Source organism: Carcharodon carcharias, chromosome 21, assembly GCF_017639515.1.
Source record: "Carcharodon carcharias isolate sCarCar2 chromosome 21, sCarCar2.pri, whole genome shotgun sequence".
NCBI lineage: Eukaryota > Metazoa > Chordata > Chondrichthyes > Lamniformes > Lamnidae > Carcharodon > Carcharodon carcharias.
The window spans coordinates 29732269-29753882 of NC_054487.1; the positions used below are offsets into that span (position 1 = coordinate 29732269).

Below are 21614 nucleotides of genomic sequence, written 5' to 3' on the forward strand. Positions count from 1 at the left end.
ATTCTTCAACTGTAATTATCTGCTCTAATGCCATTTCCATACCCTCTCTTGTTATCCTTTTATATTCTTAATTTTCAAATACTTGCCCATTTAGTTTTCAAACAATGTTGTCTCTACCTTAATACCACTTGTGATAAACCATTCCATGCTATAAGAAGTCACAGATCGAAAAGGTTACAATCCTCATTTCAACCAATAAAACAATCTTTCACTACTTACCCTCTCAAAATCTTTCATAACTTTGAAAATCTCTATTAATTTGACCATTTTTTATGTTAATACGCTGGGCAATCCCTATTGTGGAAGTTAGAATTCCTAATGAAAATGACTCATTCAAGACGCCAATAGTCTCTAACACAATTCTGAATATTGCATTTTTTTAAATAAAACACAATCAGGAATATGGAACTGGTGTGAATTTTTCATTTAGTGCTGAAAAAGTGCCAGATAGTTTCAGATTAGATTCAAAGAGATAGCTCTTGACTCACCTCCAATGGTCACTGCAAAAGTAAAGACCTTTAATTTTACTTACTTGACCACCAGGAGCTTGGCAGGAGAACAAAAGGTTGGTAAAGCACAGGGAACCGGATGGTTGTGATATCCCACACACTGCGATTGGTGAAGTCATGCACTTCCCCGCGCAGAAGCCAACCTGATTGAAAGGCTAGGCTTCCAGTCAGAAAAGGGACTGATTGGTGGAGGCCACAGGACAAGATAACAAGATAGGCCTGAGTCTTGACTGGGGGGTCGGCGGGGAGGGAGGTTGTTGGGTTCCATCTCCTAAGTTGACTCCAGGGGCAAGGAGGATTGATTCTGTAGTGGGGGTAATAGAGGGTAGATCCAGGGGAAAGAGGGAGAGGGCAGTTGCCCAGGAAGGGAAGGGGTCTGGGGTTGTTGGACGTGGTCTGAGGATCTCAATCCAAAGCAGGGGGTGGTTGGAGGCCTTGTTGGGAGGATTTGTGCTGGAAGGGCAAGGTTGGTGGTTTTTTGGGGGAGGGATTGTAACAGGCTTGGGAAGGGCATCAGAGGCCTGGGAGAAAGTGAGGGAAAGGGTGGGGTGGGACTGAAGGATTGACAAAGGAATCAGATATTGGAAGGCAAAAAAGGGGTTGGAGCCCTGGAAGTGACTTGGAGGCCTAGGAAGCGACACAGGGAGAGAGGGGTGGAAGTCTGGGGAGGAGATCAGAGGGCTGGGTGGTGGGTGGAGGTTGTGACCGTCAGATCCCTGGATTACCTTGACCACTGGATCCTGCAGATAGGTATAAATGCACTTACCTCCTGGATCCAGCAGCTTTCACCTTGATGTAGCTGATAAGTTTCCTGAAGTTTAGGAAAACTGGCTGACTACATTTAAAATTGAAAAGCTAAATAACAATGAGGCTCATTATCATATTTGAGTGATTACTTGCCCACCTTCCCACCGAAATTAAAGCTGGAACTTGGCAAGCTGGAGGCGGGTTTGAATCGAGATTCTGATTTTTAAGACTTTAACCAATCAGTCCAAACATACTCATTTTTAAAAATTAAAATCCTCCCAAAAGTGTCTGGACATGAAGAGAGTAAAATTACAGTTCACAAAAACCTTGTTCTACAAAATGAGAGAATTCTTAAATGAAAAAGCATTGATTTTAAGAGTGGAACAAGTAATTTCTGACTTTTCAACTGAAAGTTGAAGTAAAAATTGAAAATCAGAAGGTATCAGGTTTGGTATGAACAGTAAAGTAAAACAAAACAAAATTATGGTAGGAAAATAGAGCATATTTGAAGTCCAGTTAAGTCATTCAATGTTCATTTTAGGCAAGCTTGTTGGGGGATTGGTTCTTGAAAATTAGCTTTTTAACATTCCTTCTTTTTGTGCTTCTTTCTGCACTGTGCTGCCTTTCTTTAAACATAGTAATTATTTGTATGCTTACTCCAATTTTAGAACAATGATATAGATCATCATAACCAACATCCATCATTTTCAAAGTGATCCCAATTACAATGGGTTCATCTGTAAAACAAGCTTACCTTGGGAACCATCTCTTGCAGTCTCCATGTGGTAAAAGCATTACACGCCAAAAATTTTGACACTTTTTAATTTTTGTGGGAATGGAATAGATCGATGAGGGCATCAATCCAATTTAGACAGCAAAATAGTCTTTCAATTTTTGAAGTCTAACTTGCATATTTTGTAGTTACCAATATCATAGCCTGATGGCAATCTCTAATTACTACCAGCCTAATATTACTCTTCTGCTATCACCTTCAGAGATCTGTCAGAAAGCCACAGCATTACTATAGCACAGAGCACCACCACTGCCACTAAGGTTGAAGAGAGAGTGAAGAGAAGATCAAAATAACTATCAGCGAAATGTGTTTAATTAATGCCAAATTTAGGTTTTAAAAATCTTTGGATTGTAGCAGAAAGGGGAAACTGAGGGAGGCAAGCAAGTCCAGAGTTTTGACAACAAGGAAAATAATGAGTAAGAACATCTTGATTTTATGTTCTAAATTCAACATGATAAGGGGAAGGGAAAAAGCATTTGCAACTGTGAATTATCATTTATCTGATTGGACTTTAACTACATTAAATTACGCAGTTCAACAATTCAGTCTGGGGATATACTTCTACAAAAATGGAAACTGCCTTGCACAAAAGATAAAAAAGATGAAAATCGTTGAGTAAAGGTTGAGAAACCAAAAAATATACTTGGTATGCCCTTTAACATTTCCACATAAAACCCCAGCAATCAGTCCAATTGTTGCTCCTTTGTCTGTCATGTGACATGGAAAGCCAGAATTAAGTAAGAAACAATCAGCAGCTAGTAAATGGAAACACATGGCACTTACTTGAACTAGAAAAAAAATGGGCATCTGAGAAACAATTTACTCGTTGAGAATAGCATATATAAACACTGGAACCTGACCATGACTCAAACAGGAGCCACAAATAAAAGCTGCAGTCTGGGGGAGAAAGTCCAGGCCACGTGTGTGTGACCACTATATCATTTAAAAAGACAAAAGTACTTGCATATTTTCAATCTGGTGGCTTTCCCTGGGTATCTTGTCAAGAGGTTTGCTGAGGCTTCATGGCGGAGTCCATGTATTCAAAAGCATTGAGGTACATTAGACATATTTAGGACAACAAACAGGCTCTGATGTGAGTCTGAATGAATTTTAATAATGTACCTATAAATTGTTGAGACTGATTAGTGAGGTGGGTTTTTACAAAAGGTGTAGTCATTCTGCTTTATGAACTTTTTTTAAACAGTGTGAATTTTAATTATAACAGATAATCATAATGATTCTTAAAAAATTAACTTACTAAATAGCCTGCAGTTATGGTAAAAATAAAGTTATCTGTTCAGAAACAAGCTGTTAGAGTAAAACCAGTGAGTTTCTGGTTGTATAATTATACATACTGACTTTCTTACCCATAGACACACCTCTCCCTCTGGGTACATTTGCTAAATCATACTTAATCTCATATCCAAAAATTATCTGAAAATAATTGTAAATTTGATTTTATTTCCATTATCATGAAATAAGCTGATCTGCTCCAGCATGTGTTATGAATACATTTATGTCTAGGGTATGGACTTGGTGAGGTTCTCAGAGGAACTCATTTATGCTTAATCCTTCCATGTGCGCTCAGACTTGTGCCAACAAATGAACTGACTGCAATCTGGGTTTGCTGTGGGCAAAACAAATGGGTCTAGTTCACACAGGTGCTGTGCCAACTAGATCAAAGGGCATCAATCTAGGTTTTACTGGCCTAGTAAACCTAGACTGTCATTGCTACTCAAGTATAGGACAAGGAAATCATATGACAATATCTCAATGCACTTAAGGTAATTTATGAACATAACCAGCCTGATGATTTTGCAATTGTAAGAGATATGCCCCTTTTGAGGTTCAATTTTGGAGCCGTCCACATTGCTCCTGGTCTTAAGTCACTCAACTCCAAACTTGGTCCAGGTCTGTTGCAAAATTCCCAACATAGACACATCAGCAAGAGAAAGGCTAAGAGAAGTGCTAAGAGTACCATATAAACCCTAATTGTTAACTGTGCAACTCCCATTTAGACAACAAAATGGTTCCCACCTGTTCTGGGGAGAGTTTGTGATTCATCTGCTCTGAATGTGCTGAGGATTTCAGGTTGTCCTCCTCGTAATTATCTGCCATCAGCTTCATTCTGTTCTGGGTCTGTGAAAAAAAACCAAAAAATATTCATGTCCATTTGGTTAGCCACCTCCACTGATCCTGTTAAGTGAATAATTATAATAGCCTGACGATATAGCTAGCGAGATACCTAGACCATTTGAATGGTCAAACTTCAATTTCATGGAGGCAGCAAACTGCTAGCACAAGTGCTGATAAGTAGCTTGCAGTTCTGGGAGCAGTGGGAAATCAGATAGCCCATCGATTTAATTCTCCACCTCCACTCTCACTCTGACCTCTCTATCCTCAGCCTCCTGTGCTGCTCCAATGAAGCTCAATTTAAGTTTAAAAAACAGCACCTCATCTTTTGATTAGACACTTTACAGCATTTCCGAGTTCAACAATTTCAAATCATAACCTCAGGCCTCATTTTTTCAGATGACAGTTGCTGGTGATGATTCTGCTATTCCCATTTGCAATTCCTCTAGGTCCATCTTTTGATTTTATTCTATTATGATCTTCTTTTGCATTGCACATCATCCCTTTTGTCATTTGATCTCTCCCGCTTCTGCACTTGCTCAAAACCTGGTTACAGATAACTTTTTCCAGTCTGATGTCAGACCATTGACCTGAAACGTTGGTCTGGATTTTCCAAGGTGGGTCATGGTCCCGACATTGGCCTCGATTCTGAGTCGGGAATCTGAAAGTGGCTGTGGCTGGACATCTGTCATAATCTTCATGAGGTGGTCAGTTAAGAAGCTGCCTTTGGGAGTCATGCCAGTAAAGTGGGAGATCCAATCAGAGGGCCTGCAGAAATGTCAGGCTGGCAGGTCTACCGGAAGAGATGGGCATTGCTGAGGTAGGCATAAAGGTGCTTCAATGTGGATGCACAAACGGTTGCCTGCAGTGAAATCAACAAATAAAGAGAGCCAAAGTTGATAGGGCATTGGGGCCAGAAATGCCCCTGTGGTAGTAGTGCCAGATGAGGTTGCGGTCTTTGATCCTCACAGCTTGGTCATTGGGGCTTGAAGCCTTTGTCTCCAATGGCCACCCAGCCTCCCACCAGGTGGCCACCTCCAATGAGCTGCCAGGGTGAGCACTTGGGAGAGGGGCACTCTGTCAAGAGTAAATTACTGCACCAACACAAAATGGTTCCAAAGTGGGATATCAACTGTTCTAAATGGCTACCAGCCTCTGTGGAGCAGGCTGCCAATCCTGGTCTCAGTCTGCCCCTGGGAAAGTCTCCCGGAGGTAGGAATGGCCAGGGAGCCATCCCGATGTGACTCCTCAGTTTTTTCCCAGCTCCCTCACCCCCACAGCCTCCAACCCCATCTCCACAGGGCTGGAAAATTCAGTGGGTTAACTCTGTTTTTCTTTCCACAAATGCTGCCTGACCTACATCTTCATCTTCCAAATGGGAACATTAACCACTCTGGCCTCCATGCTTAATATGGATCCAGGACTGTTATTAAGTTCACTTGCTACAGCTTGTTGACTTATCTCTTCATATGCACCTTGAAGCCATTACAAAAGATCAACTGTACACAACCAAAATGCAAAAAAAAAAAATGATAATCCCTTAATCACTGTTATTGTTGAAGAAGGGAGTTTGTATGTACAGGTAAACCCACTACTCTACAGCCTTGATACTAGTGAAGCTCAGTTCTAGAATACTTTTCTCCTTAAATTTGCCATAATGTCCTAAATGGAACAGAGAACAAGGGTGTGTTTCCCTACAGACTGCAGTTTACATTGCATGCTTAAATAGATACCACCTTCCACAATTTTGCATGTTGAAGCAAGAATGCATTATATCAATTCATATATATTTTTAAAAACATGTATTGATATTTTACTTGCACTATCTAATAACTGACGAGAAAGGATTTTCTACAGATAGATGCCAACATTTCATAGTTTGGGCATGCCACACAAAAGATGAAATTAACAATTGTGCTGAACAAAACCTTTGACCTATACTCATTACACAGCACTTGGAAGTATCACATAGTCACAAACAGTTTGCCCATTCAGTGAGCTGCCTCTCCACAATAACTGTAAATTAAAAGCATAGTGATAGAATCATTTACAAAGTTGTTGGGCCAAATTCTAGTTCCAGTGTCTCGATCCTGACGCTGGGCTGAATTCTGGCTCAGGAGCCCAGGGGCACCTGTAGCAGGATTCTGGGGGAGATTTTTGAGCAGGGTGCCAAATAAGAGACAGTCAAGGCCGCAGTGTTTGGGTAGTGAGGGAGTGGGTTCTTCAAGCAACAGTGCCTTAGGCATGGGGCCAGCCGTTGCCACCACAGGCCTTCTCCGTGGGCCATGGAACACCCATGAAGGAGGGCCCCCTGGGAACTCACTGGGAGGCACCAGCTTCAAATCTGGCTGTCTCCTCATTCAGGACTAGGCCCTCCTGAAGCAGGCAAAATGCCTGCAGGGTAGGGAAGTGATCCTTAATTGGGCCATTAATTAGCTCAGTTGGCCACCCACCATATTACCAGTGTTCTCGTCTCCCAATCCATCTCCAAGGGCTTGGAAAATTCAGCCCAGATGACATCCAGGCTTAGCATTTGATCACATAATCGATTGTTAGATGTCTCCTGTTTTTAAAGAATCATGGGTTTGTTGACTTTTCTACTACAAAAAGCTATGGCTCATCTGTTCCAACTGGTGATGAGAATTGAAACATGTATGGGGCTGGATTTTCATCTCCAAATGGAGGTGCGAATCAGGTTGCAAAATGCTGAACTTCTTGACTCTCACCGCTCATGTCGCAAGCCCACGCTCTAGGGAATGTTTGGGAGAGGGAAGCGGCAAGTCGGAGAAGCAGAGAGAAGGAGGTTTGGTAAGAGGGAAGGTCAGTGAGAGGGAGATTCAGTGAAAGGGAAGTTCAATGAGACGGTGCGTTGGCAAGTGGGCAGTTTAGTGAGCATGGCCAGTGGTGACCAGGAGGTTGGAGAGCGGGAGAGGCAGCGAGGCAAAGGTGAGTTGAAAGAGTTAACATATTTCTTTTATATTTTTAAATTTTTTATTTTAGAAGTTATTTTGTTTACAAATATAGGAATTTAGCAAAGGTTGCTTGGTAGTATGGAACTTGAGTATTGCTGAAAAAAGAGACATGTTTTCAAAGCTTTTCATGTTGTACTCATCAGGACAGAAATGCAAGAATACCAAATTTCAAAGGGAATAACAGTTAATACTGCATGCGAAAAGGGTGCTGAATGGTTAGCAAGTGGAATCTGATTGGTAGAGGCTTTGCCATGGAGAATGTACCATGAAATAGTAATCCCCCAAGCTTTTGTTTAAATTCAAACCGGGTAAGTTGACTCTGATTGGTTAAGGCATTGCCATGGGGAATGCACCAAGGACCAGTTGTCTCCCAAGCTTTTGTTTAGTTGAAAAAGACTCAATGCCTGGACATATTATTTCTGATTGAAAAGGACAGGGCCCTGCATATGAATTCAAGTAGCTTCTAGCACAAGTAAGTGAGCCACATTGCGAGCCCAACAGATAATTTTTAATTGGTTGTTGGCGTAATTCATAGCACAATCAGGATTGTTTAGTGTTGTCCAATCATGGAAGCATATCTAATGCTGAATTCTATGTTCTGAGTTCTGCAAGCACAAGCTGGTTGAATATGGTCAGTACTCAGCCTGTTGCGAACAGCTGAAGGGGTGTGCTGTTTGATGCGATCCACCAGATGTTGGGATGTATGGCTTACATACCTGGCATCACACCGGCACTGAAATTGATATACCACATTACTCATGTGTAGTAGTCTTTTTGGCTTGATGCCAGTATCCTGTAAGTGGAGAATACCATCCTTGTTGCTACTGCATAGTAGCAGTGTTAAACGGCTAGCTTCACCTGTTGCTCAACTTTTTGAAACACCTTACCTTTCCAGGGTAATGTGAGGTAGACTGGGCATTTCTCAAGACTGAAAGTGTGGCCTCAGCAATGTAAAGTATTTCAACTTACAGGTGCTTTAATTTTTTTTTCTGCTGAGAGATCATACAGAACCTAACTACAGCTTTCAGATTGATTGTCATGGGAAAATCTGATCCACTTAAAGTTGTTTGATTTAAAGTTGCACATTTCAGGACTGCAACTACAACGTTACGTGGGACTTACTGTACCTAGCTGCAACAGGGTGCACTCTACCCATCAACCTCACTTTGTCAACAGTACTGCATTAAAATGTTTTTTTTATTTCTCTCAATCAGAAGAACACTCAGATGGGGCAGTGTCTCAATTGCTCAGTGAATAAAAGCATCATCATGTGTTGTTTTAGGCCAGTCTAGCAGAATCCCAGGTTTAACTTCTGTCTGTGCCTAGGGAACTGATTTCAGCCTGGGTGGTTGTTGAGACACACTACTGAACCTTTGCTGAACTGCCTCCAATGCAAGTATATCCCTCCTTAAGTAAGCAGACCAAACCAATACAAAGTACTCCAGCTGCGGTCTCACCAATGCCCTGCATGGTTGCAGCAAGACTTTCCTACTTTTATATACCATCCAGCATGAAATAAATGCTAACATACCATTTGCCTTCCAATTACTTGCTGTACCTGCACGCTGTTTGTGATTCATGTACAAGGGCATCGGATGCCTCTGTACCACAGTTTTCTGCAGCCTCTCTTCATTTAAATAATATTCTGCTTTGCTATTCTTCCCACCAAAGTGGGCAACCTCATATTTTCCCACATTGTACTGCATCTGCCCAATTTTTGCCCACTTATTTAACCTATCTTTATCCCTTTGTAGATGCTTTGGCCTTGATTATTACAAGGCTGTGAAGACTCCGCGGACCTTCCAAAATGGCTGATGGGACCAGGATCTGGAAGACATGGCACACTTCCAACAGATCCCATTTTCACCAGGAGGGAAAAGGGGGCAGGCTGTGACTCACATATGAAGGAAACGCAAACTCAGCAGAACTCAATCTAGAGTTCAAAATGACCCCATTTTCACTGTAGCAAGGGCTTAACCTGCTATGTGGAAGTTACAAATTTTTAGAGTAGACATTTATGCTCTTGAAGGGCAGAGAGGATCTATAGGACTGTCAGGCTATCAAGCTATTTAAAACCCCAGCTCTTTAAAAATTAAAAAAAAATGTGTGGGTAAGAGATAAAAAATCAGGTCTAGCAGTTATAAAAGCTGTTTGTTGACATTAGCCTAAGGACATCATTATGTGATTATTAATGGCTGACTGCTTTGCATTGCTTATAATTGTCCCAACAGAGGGTCCTGAGTTCACAGTTTAATTGATAATTCAAAGAGGTTATAAAAGGATTAGCTGTCTTAATGTGGGATAAGAAATACAAACCTGTTTGCTTTATAAGAGATTAAGTAATTGAGGGGATTTAAAAGTTCAGAATCAGCTTTCATGAAAGGGAATTTTTTTTAATACAGTGAAGGCTGTAATAGATACGTAAAACTTTATTTCATCTCAACATGGTGGATAAAGAGTAAGTTGGCATGGAGGATGTAAGGGCAAAGGGCAAAGGGCAGTGGGTGGGTTGACATGAGTTGGCATTGGGGCTATAAGGGTCATGGGGGTGGTTGGGGGAACTAAAGTTGGCATATAAAGTAAAGGGTCCATGGAGGGTGAGTGGGTGTATGAATTGGCATTAAAGGTATGAGGGGCCATTGGGGATGGGTGAAGGGCATGTGTTGGCATGAATGAAGTGAGAGTTAGAGGATCTCAAATTTGGGCAAACAACTGGGAGAAAGCTTTTAAACAGCTTGCTTTGCCACTCAACAGCCTGTGGCCGCCTCTAACCTGCATTCAGGAGCAGTAGGCCCGACTCCGTCCCACACCTCCTCCCCAAACCACTTGCCCCAGCTCCTCCCCCCCACCCCCTGCCGAAATGAAGAACCTGCCATTCAGGGGAGTTTTTCTTGCATCAAGTGTGGTGAGATAGGAAATTTCCTGACTCGCGCTACCCGCTTCTGGATCGAAATCCTCGCATCTTGTTTCCCTACCTATCTTTGAATCATCAGCAAATTTGGCTACAATTCATTTGGTCCCTTCAGTCAAATCATTGATATAGATTGTAAATAATTGAAGCCCCAGCACTGATCCCTGTGGCACTCCACTAGTTATATTTTGCCAACCTGAAAATGACCCATTATCCTGAGTCTGTTTTCTGTTAGTTAGCCAATCCTCTATCCATGCTAATATACCTCAACACATTGAGCTCTTAGCTTGTGCAATAACTTTTTATGTGGCACCTTATTGAATGACTTTTGGAAATCCAAATATACTAAATCTACTGGTTCTCCTTTATCCATCCTTCTTGTTACATCCTCAAAGAACTCTAATAAATTTGTAAAACATAATTTCCCTTTCACAAAACCATGTTGACCATATAATTTTCTAAATGTCTTGCTATTACTTACTTAACAATGGATTTCAGCTATATCCCAATGACAGATTTTAGGCTAACTGGCCTATAGATTCCTGTTTTCTGTCACCCACCTTTTTGAACAGAGATATTATGGGGCTTCAATTATTTACAATCTATATTTATGGTTTTCCAATCTATTGGGACCGTTCCAAAATCTAGGGAATTATGGAAGATTACAAACAATGCATCCATATCTCTTAAGCCACTTCTTTTAAGAAACTAGGTTGTCGGCCATCAGTTCCTGGGGACCTCTTAGACCCATTAGTTTTCTTCAGTACTTTTCCTCTAGTAATAATGATATATATATTTTTAAAGTTATTTCCTCCCTCCCAGGGGTGGGTGAAAGAAAACGTATGGATCACAGAGAAAAGTCCAATTGGCGCATGGAAAACTGTTCCTTGCTCAAACTATACATAATTCACGCTAATATTAGACCTTTCCCAAGCTAATCTTGAGTAAAATTTATGAAAAAAATCTCTTTCCTCTGAAAAGTTAATCTTACAAAAACTTCAGAATGTCTACCCAAATTCCTATTCTACATTATTTGTCCTTGATCAACTTGGCATGCTATTTCCTTGCTTCCAATTGTTAAAATAAACAAATTATTCCATTCAGGATTTAGTTATCTGTTTGAACTACTATCCAAAAACAGATGAAATTTATCTACTAGCAGCTTTCATATAGTTGTTAATCAACATAATTAATTGATTTTTAAACATTTTCCTGCACTGAAGAACCAACCATTACAGTACAGGCAAGCAATAGAAACATAATTTAGCTCATATGAAGCACATGTGAAGGCCAAGGACGGTGAAAGGATTTATTGAGCTTCTTGGCTTCATTGGATTCAAGAATCAGGTTGAAAAGATGTTACCTGAGTTACTAGGGATGAATTTCGATGGAAGGAAGGGTCTACAGCACATTTCCTGGAACTTCGATGGAAGTGGCAGATAAACCATGGTAAAATACAGTTTCCTGGGGTTCTATGGCTCTACCACAAAAGTTACTGTAGGGAACAGGAGGACCACCATGGAAATGAACACTCAAACATCAGAAAAACCCTTGCAGTGAGGTAAAAGAGCAATAACTTGCATTTATATAGCACCCTTAATATAGTAAAATGTTCCAAGCTGCTTCACAGGAACATCATCAAACAACTTTTGTCATGGAGCCAAAAAAGAGATATTAGAAAAAAGGAAAGATAGGTTTTAAGGAGCATCTTAAAGGAGGAAAGAGAGAAAGCGAGGCAGAGAGGTTTAGAGAGGAAACTCAAGAGTTTAGAATATAGGCAGTTGGAGGCACGGCCAACTGGTCATTTCAGCTCATTAATTATGTATCTGCGAGGATCTTGGCAAATTTTGTGACAGAACAAGCAGTAAATCGCCCATCCCACCATTACCTCATGGGGTTGAAGGCCCTGGCGCCATATTTAAAGGACAACCAATAGACATTGCATGGTGGGGTGAAGAAAGTAGGAATGTGTAAGTGGCCAGAATTGGAGAAGTGCAGAGATCTTTTAAGGCTGGAGGAAGTTACAGAGATGGGGAGTGGCAAGGCCATGAGGGGTTTTCAAAACAAGGAAGAGAAGTGGTATAATAGCGGTGCAAGACCATGAATATTTTATGAAACAGAACTCCTTCAGATCTCTTGTCGCATGATGTTTAGGTACACACTACCAACAATCAATGCAACATAAAAACATAAGGGATGTAATTTTGGCATGGGTTTTCCCAATTAGCCTCTGTAACCTTAGCACCAAGGCTCCTTAGACAGCGCTTTCCAAACCCATGACCACTACCTTCTAGAAGGACAAGGGCAGCAGATAGATGGGAGCAGCACCACCTGCAAGTTCCCCTTCAAGCCATTTACCATCCTGACTTGGAAATATATCGCCACTTCTTCACTGTTGCTGGGTCAAAATCCTGGAACTCCCTTCCTAACAGTACTGTGGGTATATCTACACCACATGGACTGCAGCGGTTCAAGAAGGCAGATCACCACCAGCTTCTCAAGGGCAACTAGGGATGGGCAATAAATGCTGTCCAAGACACAGAAACCCACATCCCGTGAATGAATGAAAAAAAAAACGTAGAGTTGCAGAAGCCCCATAGAAACTTAAGAACCTAAGAACTAGGAGCAGGAGTAGGCAATTCACCCCCTCGAGCCTGCCTCACTATTCAATACGATCATGGCTGATCATATTTCGGCCTCAACTCCAATTTCCTGCACTCTCCCCATAACCTTTCAACCCGTTACTAATTAAAAATCTGTCTATCTCCTCCTTAAATTTATTCAGCGTCCCAGCATCCACTGCACTCTGAGGTAGTGAATTCTACAGATTCACTACCCTTTGAGAAAAGTAATTCCTTCTCATCTCTGATTTAAATCTACCACCCCTTAGCCTAAAACTATGGCCTCCCATTCTAGAATGCCCCACAAGGGGAAACATCTGCTTTGTCTATCCCCTTTAGCATCTTATATACCTCCATTAGATCTCCTCTCATCCTTATAAACTCTAGTGAGTATAGGCCTAAATTGTTTCAATCTCTCCTCATAAGACAAGCCCCTGAAAAAAAGTAATAAACCGAGGGTGTCATTTTCGATTCTGGAGACTAAATCCAGTGGTGGGCAGGAAAGTCGGTGTGATTCCTGCTGGGCGGTGGGGCGTGTGAACACGGATGATCTTCAATTATTCAGCTCATTAATTATGCATCTGCGAGGACCTTGGCAAATTTTGTGACGGAACAAGCAGGGAGTCGCCCATCCCACCATTGCCTCATGGGGTCAAAGGCCCTGACACCATATTTAAAGGGCAACCAACAGACATTCACTCGTTGCAGGCCAGGACTCTGCATAACCGCTCCAGAATCCTTGCAGCTGCAGCTCATACAGGAAAAGTTCACAGATGTGAATAACCACATCACGGGACATATGAGGGCATCTGCAGCATTGCCTCTGCTGATCTCAAGATAAAAGCACTGCTAGTGATACACCCATGGTCGGGCCAATGCTCACTGTTGCAGTGGTCCATGTTCACCAGCCCCCTGACCTTTTAGAGGCCCTGCTGCCTCTTGCTGCTCAGACCCTTGCCCCTCATGGTCCTGTGCCAAATGGCGACATGCCCTCCTTCTCCTCATCTGGGTGAGGTCCATTACCAAGGCGGGGTTGTCTGCAGACTGCATCATCGACACCTCCGTGGAGGTGTGAACGAATTGAAGTGATACATTAAGTGAGCATTTCCTTTACAAGTTTCCATCCATCTCAAAACCAGCAGGCAAGTGATAAGCCCTTCACCTGGCCTTCATCTAGACAAGGCATCCCCACTCCACTCCTTCCAAGTAAAGGACATCCAGGAGGACCAGAGATGGGTGTTCCTCTGGTTCATAAATGATTCTGGAGACAACGTTCTTCAATCAGGGTGATGAGAGCCATGTTCAAGAAGCCTCACACGGACACTTTTCTGCTTGTCTCCACTACCCTAGAGACTCTATAGAGGGGCCTTTGTCTTGGCAGCATAGAAGGCTGTGATCCCTTATCAGCCATGACTATTCACTTGGGACAATGAGGTTTGGTGTCGGAAATTGGCTGCCCTCTGCCAGCTGTACCTCTCGGAGGCATCCATCTCCCTCCCTCCCTGCATCCCTGCCTCTGACTGCAGCTGATAGCAAATGGCACAGAATGAATGGCAGTTCCACACCTTGCTGGGATCTCAATGTTTTGTGACCCATGAGTTGGGAACAAACCTGCTGCAAATAGGCTTCACCTTGGAGAGGAGACACACTGAGCGTCTTTAACATCCAGTTACCTTATAATTAGTCGGGTGTCCCTTTAGTCGGCCACTTGTGCTGACCTTGAACTCCACCCATCCAAAAAGACCCTCCACCTACTGTGAGGATTCACATGTCCAGAGAAACTGTGTTGTCAAGAACAGCCTTGAGAAAACTGTGCGTGTAATTTTTCAGGCACACATACAACCTTCTAACCTCTCCCTGTCAGCCACCAACTTCCACCCATCACCAGAGGCCCACTGAATATCACCATTCCTTTCTCTTCCGTTACCCTTGAGCTTCCCTCCATTTCTCTAGACCCAATAAAGACCCACCCCCACATGCCTTCCCTCCCCTCAGAGCCAACACCTTTTACCATCCCCATGCCCATGCTGACCCTGCCCCCGTCTGTTAACCGAGCCACCTGTCTTGTCCCCTCTGTGACCCACTCGATGAGACCTTCACCTACTAAGCTCTTGCCGTGGGCCTGCCACCCTACCGCATCCTTCTTCCCCCTGTCACTGTTCCCTCCTACCACCAGTACTGTGAGTTCTCCCTCAAGGATCCCACCGGCGACATAACTGACCCCACACTCTAAGACACCCCCCACCCCCCCCAACACCCCCCACCCCTTCCCCGGTCACTCCGCCCTTCTTTAGATACCATCTCCCTTCCCCGGACACTCTCCCCACCTTCCCTGGAAACTCTTCCCGCCACCACCTCACCATTTCCCCCATAATCCTGCCTCCACTGTCCAGCTTTGGTGCAACTTGCGATATGAGTGCCTGGACTCTTGCAGCATGTCTCTTAAAGATAGGTGAAAGCAGTGACTATGTACCGTGAAATGAAGTGAAGCTCAACAGGTACATGTCACTGATTTACAGTCAGGAAACAGACCATTCTAATAAATCACTGGAGGGGCATTTAATTAGGAGGGTGACTGCAATTCTGGCAAGTTGGCCTTTTAATAAGCATTCATGAGACACAAATTAATGCAAATGTGGTTCCCAACATCGATCAGTGGGAAACACGAGCTACCTTTAACTTGCCATCAAAGTCAGGAGAAAAAAATTCCAAATTAAATTCTTGCTGGTGAGAAACAGACTTTTTCATCACCCCACATTTAGTGCCTCTGCCTGCTGAATCCTGTTGTGGCCGAGGAGTCGAAAATTCCACCCTGAGTTTCTGTGGATCACTGAAGTTCTGCTGCACTACTGGGAGACAAAAATGTGAGTTTGAGTGGTATATATGAATAATCTATGCATGATATTCAGCTGTAATATGAGTGGGACAGGAGTGAGTTACATGAGTGAATTTTTGCAGAACAGGAATCTGCTTTGAATCAACCAATAACTAAGTACAAGAACAATACATGAAATACAGAACCAGAGATAGAAGGGAGACTGAATAACAAGTCAGTAGTTCCAGTCAGTGGTTCAGGCATCATTCTAAACTGGGAACTAATCTTAACATGGAGTTCCTATCCCTATTGCTTGTTCTCTGGGATTTTTATTTTATTTTTTATGGTATGATCACTATATGGGTGAAATTTAATGTACACACCGAATGTCTTGCTCTGTCTTGGCTAGAGAGATGGTGAGAACCCCGTGTCATCTCCTTTCAGGTAGGCCCACCAAATGATGTGCCAATCAAGGAATTAACTGAGCAGCAGCAGGCCTTCCCTGCGATCAAAGACCCTGAAGGTTGATATCTTGCCCTCCAAGAGTTGTCAGCTAAATAGAGGCTGGCAGCTGTGCATTGCTCAGCAGCGCCACTGGAGAGGTAGTGCCTACTGCTGATACTGCACACATCCGAGGCCCAGGATTGCCAAGGGACACAGGCCACAGGTGAGTGATGGCAGGAGGGGCATTGTGGAAAGTGCAAGGGGTGTTGGAAGCAAGGGAAGGGGGGGTGGCTCTCGGCTGCACTCGCTCTTTCTGAAGCCAGGTCCTTTGTTCAGGCACTGAGTGCCTAACAATAAGAGACATCCAGAAACCCACAAATTTATGGGTTTCCCATTTGGCAAGATTCCCCCTCACTGCTGCTGGGTGAAAACAAGCAGCAGTGGTATGAGGCCCTTAAGTGGGCATTAATTTCCCACTGAAGGGCATCAATTAGCAGCAGAGTGGGAAGGCCATCAGAAGCCTCCCACCTTAGACTTAATCAGGACAGAGATGGGAAGGTGGCGGGGTTCCAGGGGAGGGCATTAAATTCCAGCCCAAGTGCTTTTCAATCATTTGATAAGTTTCTTTTTACTGGAGAATGTATGGTGCTGAAGGGCAGCTGTTGCTGTCTGGGGGAGGATCAGTTTGAATGCAGCATGTTTTGGTAGCTAGAAAATAAGGTTTTTTTTTTAAGAAAAGAAAAATTACAGCATCAAGTGACCTCAAGAAACCTTGAAAAGTTTGGCATTTCAAATGACAGGCTCAATTAACTTGCTGTTTATATTCAATTCCTTTGATGCAGTAAATAGAACCTAAGTATCAGGAAAAAGAACACTCTGTAGAAATGATGTAGATATCAGGATATAACATCAATGCAAGCTGTTTGATTTCAGGAACAGCCTCGTATGGCAGGTACAACTACATATTTCTCAGCAGATTCCTGGAAAATAAAACACGCAGGAGGCAAGCACTGAGGTACAAGACGTTCATTCAGACCAGTTCTGATAACGTCACAAATGGTGAAATTGAGGCTCAAGAGGTTTATGAAAGTAGTAGCAGAACTCAAGTATTCAATTACTCTGTAAACTTACTGCCAACCATTTGTAATTCTGTACAATATGTTATGTATAGTTTTCACATTTAATAAACTTACTCTTATACCTGTAGAGCATGGTACAAGTAGCACAAACTAAGTGAAAGGGAATATAAGATTAATTACATCAATGGATTACAAGGAAATGAATAGCGAGATAAATAAATGTTCCAATATATTATAGCTTCCATCTCTATTATAGCTTCCACCTCTATTATTTAGGAACACTCTTCATATCAGTAAATAATGCTGATTTAAAAGACAACAACCCTGAGATGCAATGTAAAGATATTTTTGAAGAAGTGCATATCTCATATTGTGAATTAGTGTGAATATGTGAGATGAACAGTGTCTGGAGCAGGGGAACAAAATAAAAATGTGAAGAATTGCACTTTTTAAACAAATGATTACGTAAGATAGATGGTGTTCAAATGTATTTCACTATGGTTAACTGTATCACCTTTCAATTTTCTGATTTTCAACTCAAATATTTATAGCAAAGGCTTGGCATGGTTGACAACTTGTACTTAATACAATGTTGGAACTTAGAACATTTGTCAGCCATTTGCAAGCTGCTTGCCCTTTGCCTGTGATCCTTGGCAGACTTCTACATAAGCCTTTGGGTCTCCATTCATGGACTGTCAGACTGTGGCATGCTGATGCTTTTCCCTAGTTTTCTTACTCTCCTTCACAACTTAGCAATGGGAATTCCATTAGTTGGTAGAATTATTGAAGTTTCCATAGATCAAGCAAGAGGGCTTCACTGAAATAGAATTATTGATCCTACAGTTTTGTTCCAGTGAAGTCATCCCTGGCCTTCATTTGGCAACTGCTCACAGTGACATAATTGAAATCAGACACTCGTTAAGTGAAAGCGCGGGTGTAGTCCTGTGGAGATTGCAGCAGTTCTGAGACAATGTCCTAAATTGCACACCAGTGATGTTTCATGGTGATAGTCAGTGCTTTAGGGTCAATACCTCATGTTTGTGGACAAAGGCCAGTAACACCCTTCAGTTGCACCAGAGCTCCCATCTCTTGTTGTTGCTGATTCTCCAATTTTGAAGGGTGCTGACACTGTGATAGGAACACTGCAATGTAAGTGTGCAATGGCATTCAAAATCAGAGCAGCAGCAATACCAGGAGGTCTAAAGGTTCTGACTGGCACCAAAATAGGGAACAATGTTTACAAGTTCAATGCCAGTGGACAGTGTATAGCTCACATGCCTGGCAACTAGAATTACACCATTAAATGCTGCCATGTGGAATATTCTTGTAAGTACACTCATATACCAGGAGAGACCATTCTGCTATAATTGTGTCAAAATGTCACACTGGTATGTATTCTTTCCTCTAACCTTACATAACACATTGCCACAGTATTGTTATGATCCCCAACTGAGGTCACCACTGGAAAAAACTGATCCCAGAGTGGAACCCAGCTTGATAGATCCTAACTTTTAATTTGTTTCATTAGATACGTGGAGAGTGGCTGCTGAACAGAGCCACCGGAGTCAGTTAATGAACTTGTAACAAAAGAATAAAACATTTATTTAACAAGAAAAGGTTAATTATATTATAATAGTCCTTCACCCATAACTATATATTAAGAGATATATACAGGTTTGTAAGGATAACACAAGTTACAAAAACTATCTTATAATCTAATGTTCACAGTGAGTACATCGTAAGTAAGGCAACCTGTGGTCAGACACACCACACCCTGAAACCAAGTGACAAATGCCACCCCAACCAGATGCTATGGATTTCTTCTCAACTCCCCCCAGACGCTTGTCACACCGTGAGCCAACCAGTCTCACTGCACTCCGTCTTTCACACGAGAGTTTCCAATCTCAACTATCCAAGACCTCGCCTTGGAATCTTCTCCCAAACTGACATTTTCTCTCAGGTGCCTTCCGCAAGGGTTCACCGCCAGGGTTTCAAACTCTCCTTCCAATGTTCCTCTCACCTGGGTCACTACATGCATTCAAACTTACTTCCACACATTCTCCCTCACTGACCCAGCCATCAACAGTACACCACTGCTTTACATGCCCATAGCGAAGAGTTATAGACCTTCAGCCATCTCTTTGGACTTTTTTGCCTCTTACAAGCTGTTCTCACTCTAAATATGCTTTCTGCAGCTTTTGTCTCTTTAAATCTGAAGCTTGGGGCCTTTCCATCTGCCCCTTACTCTTAACTTCACTTAACAGGACCATTTCCAGGTTCCTGTTCTTCCTTTGGCTAGAAGGTCTGCTTAGGACTTTCTCCTGTTCCACTTCCATGGACTTTGGGGTCTTTTCTTTAGCTTGGGACTTGCTATATGTCCCTTTTTCTCCAGTCTCTCTCTGGCAGGTACTTTCAACCAATTTTAACTTGAAGTGGCCATCTGTCCCTTCTAGGTGGCTTCTGTTTGGTCGCTGTCTTCAAAATGAACTCAAAACTGCAGTTTCTTTAGTTTTTCTGTGTATGTCTGTGGGAGGGACCTGCCTTTCTGGACCTTTGTTGCTAGGCAACAGCAATTTTTTTCTACTCATGTTTATTTAATTTAGCTTACAGTCATAAAACTCTCATTAGAGTTTCTAGTTTGTATTTCTGGTTTGACATTCAGGGAGGACAAAAAATAAACTAGCATACATGGAGGAGTACTGATTCATTAGCTGAGAGGTGGTGGTAGGTGATAATCAGCAGGACGTTTCCTTGCTCATGTTTGACCTAATATCATGAGACGTCATGGGGTACGGAATCAATGTTAAGGACTCCCAGGGCAACTCCCTCCTGATGTATAGAACCGTGCTATTCCCTCTGGTGGGTCTGTCCTGGCATTAGGACAGGACATATCCAGAGATGGTGATGTCTGGGACACTTGTTCATGAAATAAGTACATTCTAGTTTGTACTTCTGGTTTGACATACCAGAAGTATGTCAGTGAAGTGAAACTAAAACTCAATTTGACTTTTCTTAACTCACAAATCCAGAAATACAAATCAAACTTAAATATTAAAGCTAAAATTCACTCCTAACACCCACAAATACAAATATAACTTACTTGAACAATCTCTATTCCCTTACAGCATAAACATGCCATTATTGTACACTGGTTTATTTATTGTCCTCCCTGAATGTCAAACCAGAAATACAAACTAGAATGCACCTACTTCATGCAACAAGTGTCCCAGACATCACCATCTCTGGATATGTCCTGTCCCAATGGCAGGACAGACCCACCAAAGGGGACCGCACAGTCTATACATCGGAAGGGAGTTGCCCTGGAAGTCCTTAACATTGATTCCGTAAACCATGAAGTTTCATGACATTAGGTCAAACATGAGCAAGGAAACGTCCTGCTGATTATCACCTACCACCACCTCTCAGCTAATGAATCAGTACTCCTCCATGTTGAACACCAATTGGAAGAAGCACTAAGAGCGGAAAGGGCACAGAATGAACTCTGGGCGGGGGACTTCAATGTCTATCACCAAGTGTGGCTCGGTAGTACCACTACTGACTGAGCTAGCCAAATCCTAAACAACATAGCCACTAAACTGGGCCTGCGGCAGGTGGTGAGGGAACCAACAAGTGGGAAAAATCTACTTGACCTCATCCTCACCAATCTAGCTCTTACAGATGCCTTTGTCCATGTTAATATTAATATGAATGACCACCGCACAGTCCTTGTGGAGACGAAGACTGGTATTCACATTGTGGATACCCTCCATCATGTTGCGTGGCACTATCACCCTTGCTAAATGGAATAGATTCAGAACAGATCTAGCAACTCAAAACAGGGCATCAATGAGGTGTTGTGGGCCATCTGCAGCAGCAGAATTATATTCAACCATAATATGTAAACTCAAGGCCCAGCATATCTCTCACTCTATCATTACCATCAAACCAGGGGATCAATTCTGGTTCAATGAAGAGTGCAGGTGAGCACACCAGGAACAGCACCAGGCATACCTAAAGATAAGGTGTCAACCTGGTGAAGCTACAACGCAGGATTAGCGGCATGCCAAACAGTGGAAACAGCATGTTATAAGACAGAGCTAAGCAATCCCACAACCAATGGATCAGATCAAAACTCTGCAGCCCTGCCACATCCAATCACGAATGGTGGTGGTGGACAATTAAACAACTAACGGGAGGAGGAGGATCCACAAATATCCTCATCCGCAATGATGGGGAAGCCCAGCACACTGGTATGGAAGACAAGGCTGAAAGAGTTGTAACCATCTTCAGCTAGAAGTGCTGAATGGATGATCCATCTCAGCCTTTTTTGAGGTCCCCGGTATCACAGATGCCAGTCTTCAGCCAATTTGATTCACACCATGTGATATGGTTATTTAAAATTTTTTTTTATTCATTCACGGGATGAGGGCTTCACTGGCTGGGCCAGCATTTATTGCTCATCCCTAGTTGCCCTTGAGAAAGTGGTGGTGAGCTACCTTCTTTTAACTGCTGCAGTCCATTTGGTGTAGGTACACCCACAGTGCTGTAAGGAAGGGAGTTCCAGGATTTTGACCCAGCGACAGTGAAGGA

At 42.6% G+C, this 21614-nt stretch overlaps 1 protein-coding gene across 9 annotated transcripts in view; it reads right to left on the reverse strand.

Moving 5' to 3' along the window:
* erc1b (ELKS/RAB6-interacting/CAST family member 1b) overlaps window positions 1-21614 on the reverse strand; it is a 1202158-nt gene that overhangs the window by 210200 nt on the left and 970344 nt on the right. For all 9 annotated transcript variants that reach the window (XM_041215847.1, XM_041215845.1, XM_041215843.1 and 6 more), the window contains one exon: window positions 4087-4188. In XM_041215847.1, the coding sequence (XP_041071781.1) occupies window positions 4087-4188 (102 nt within the window). The remainder of the gene's footprint in view (window positions 1-4086; window positions 4189-21614) is intronic.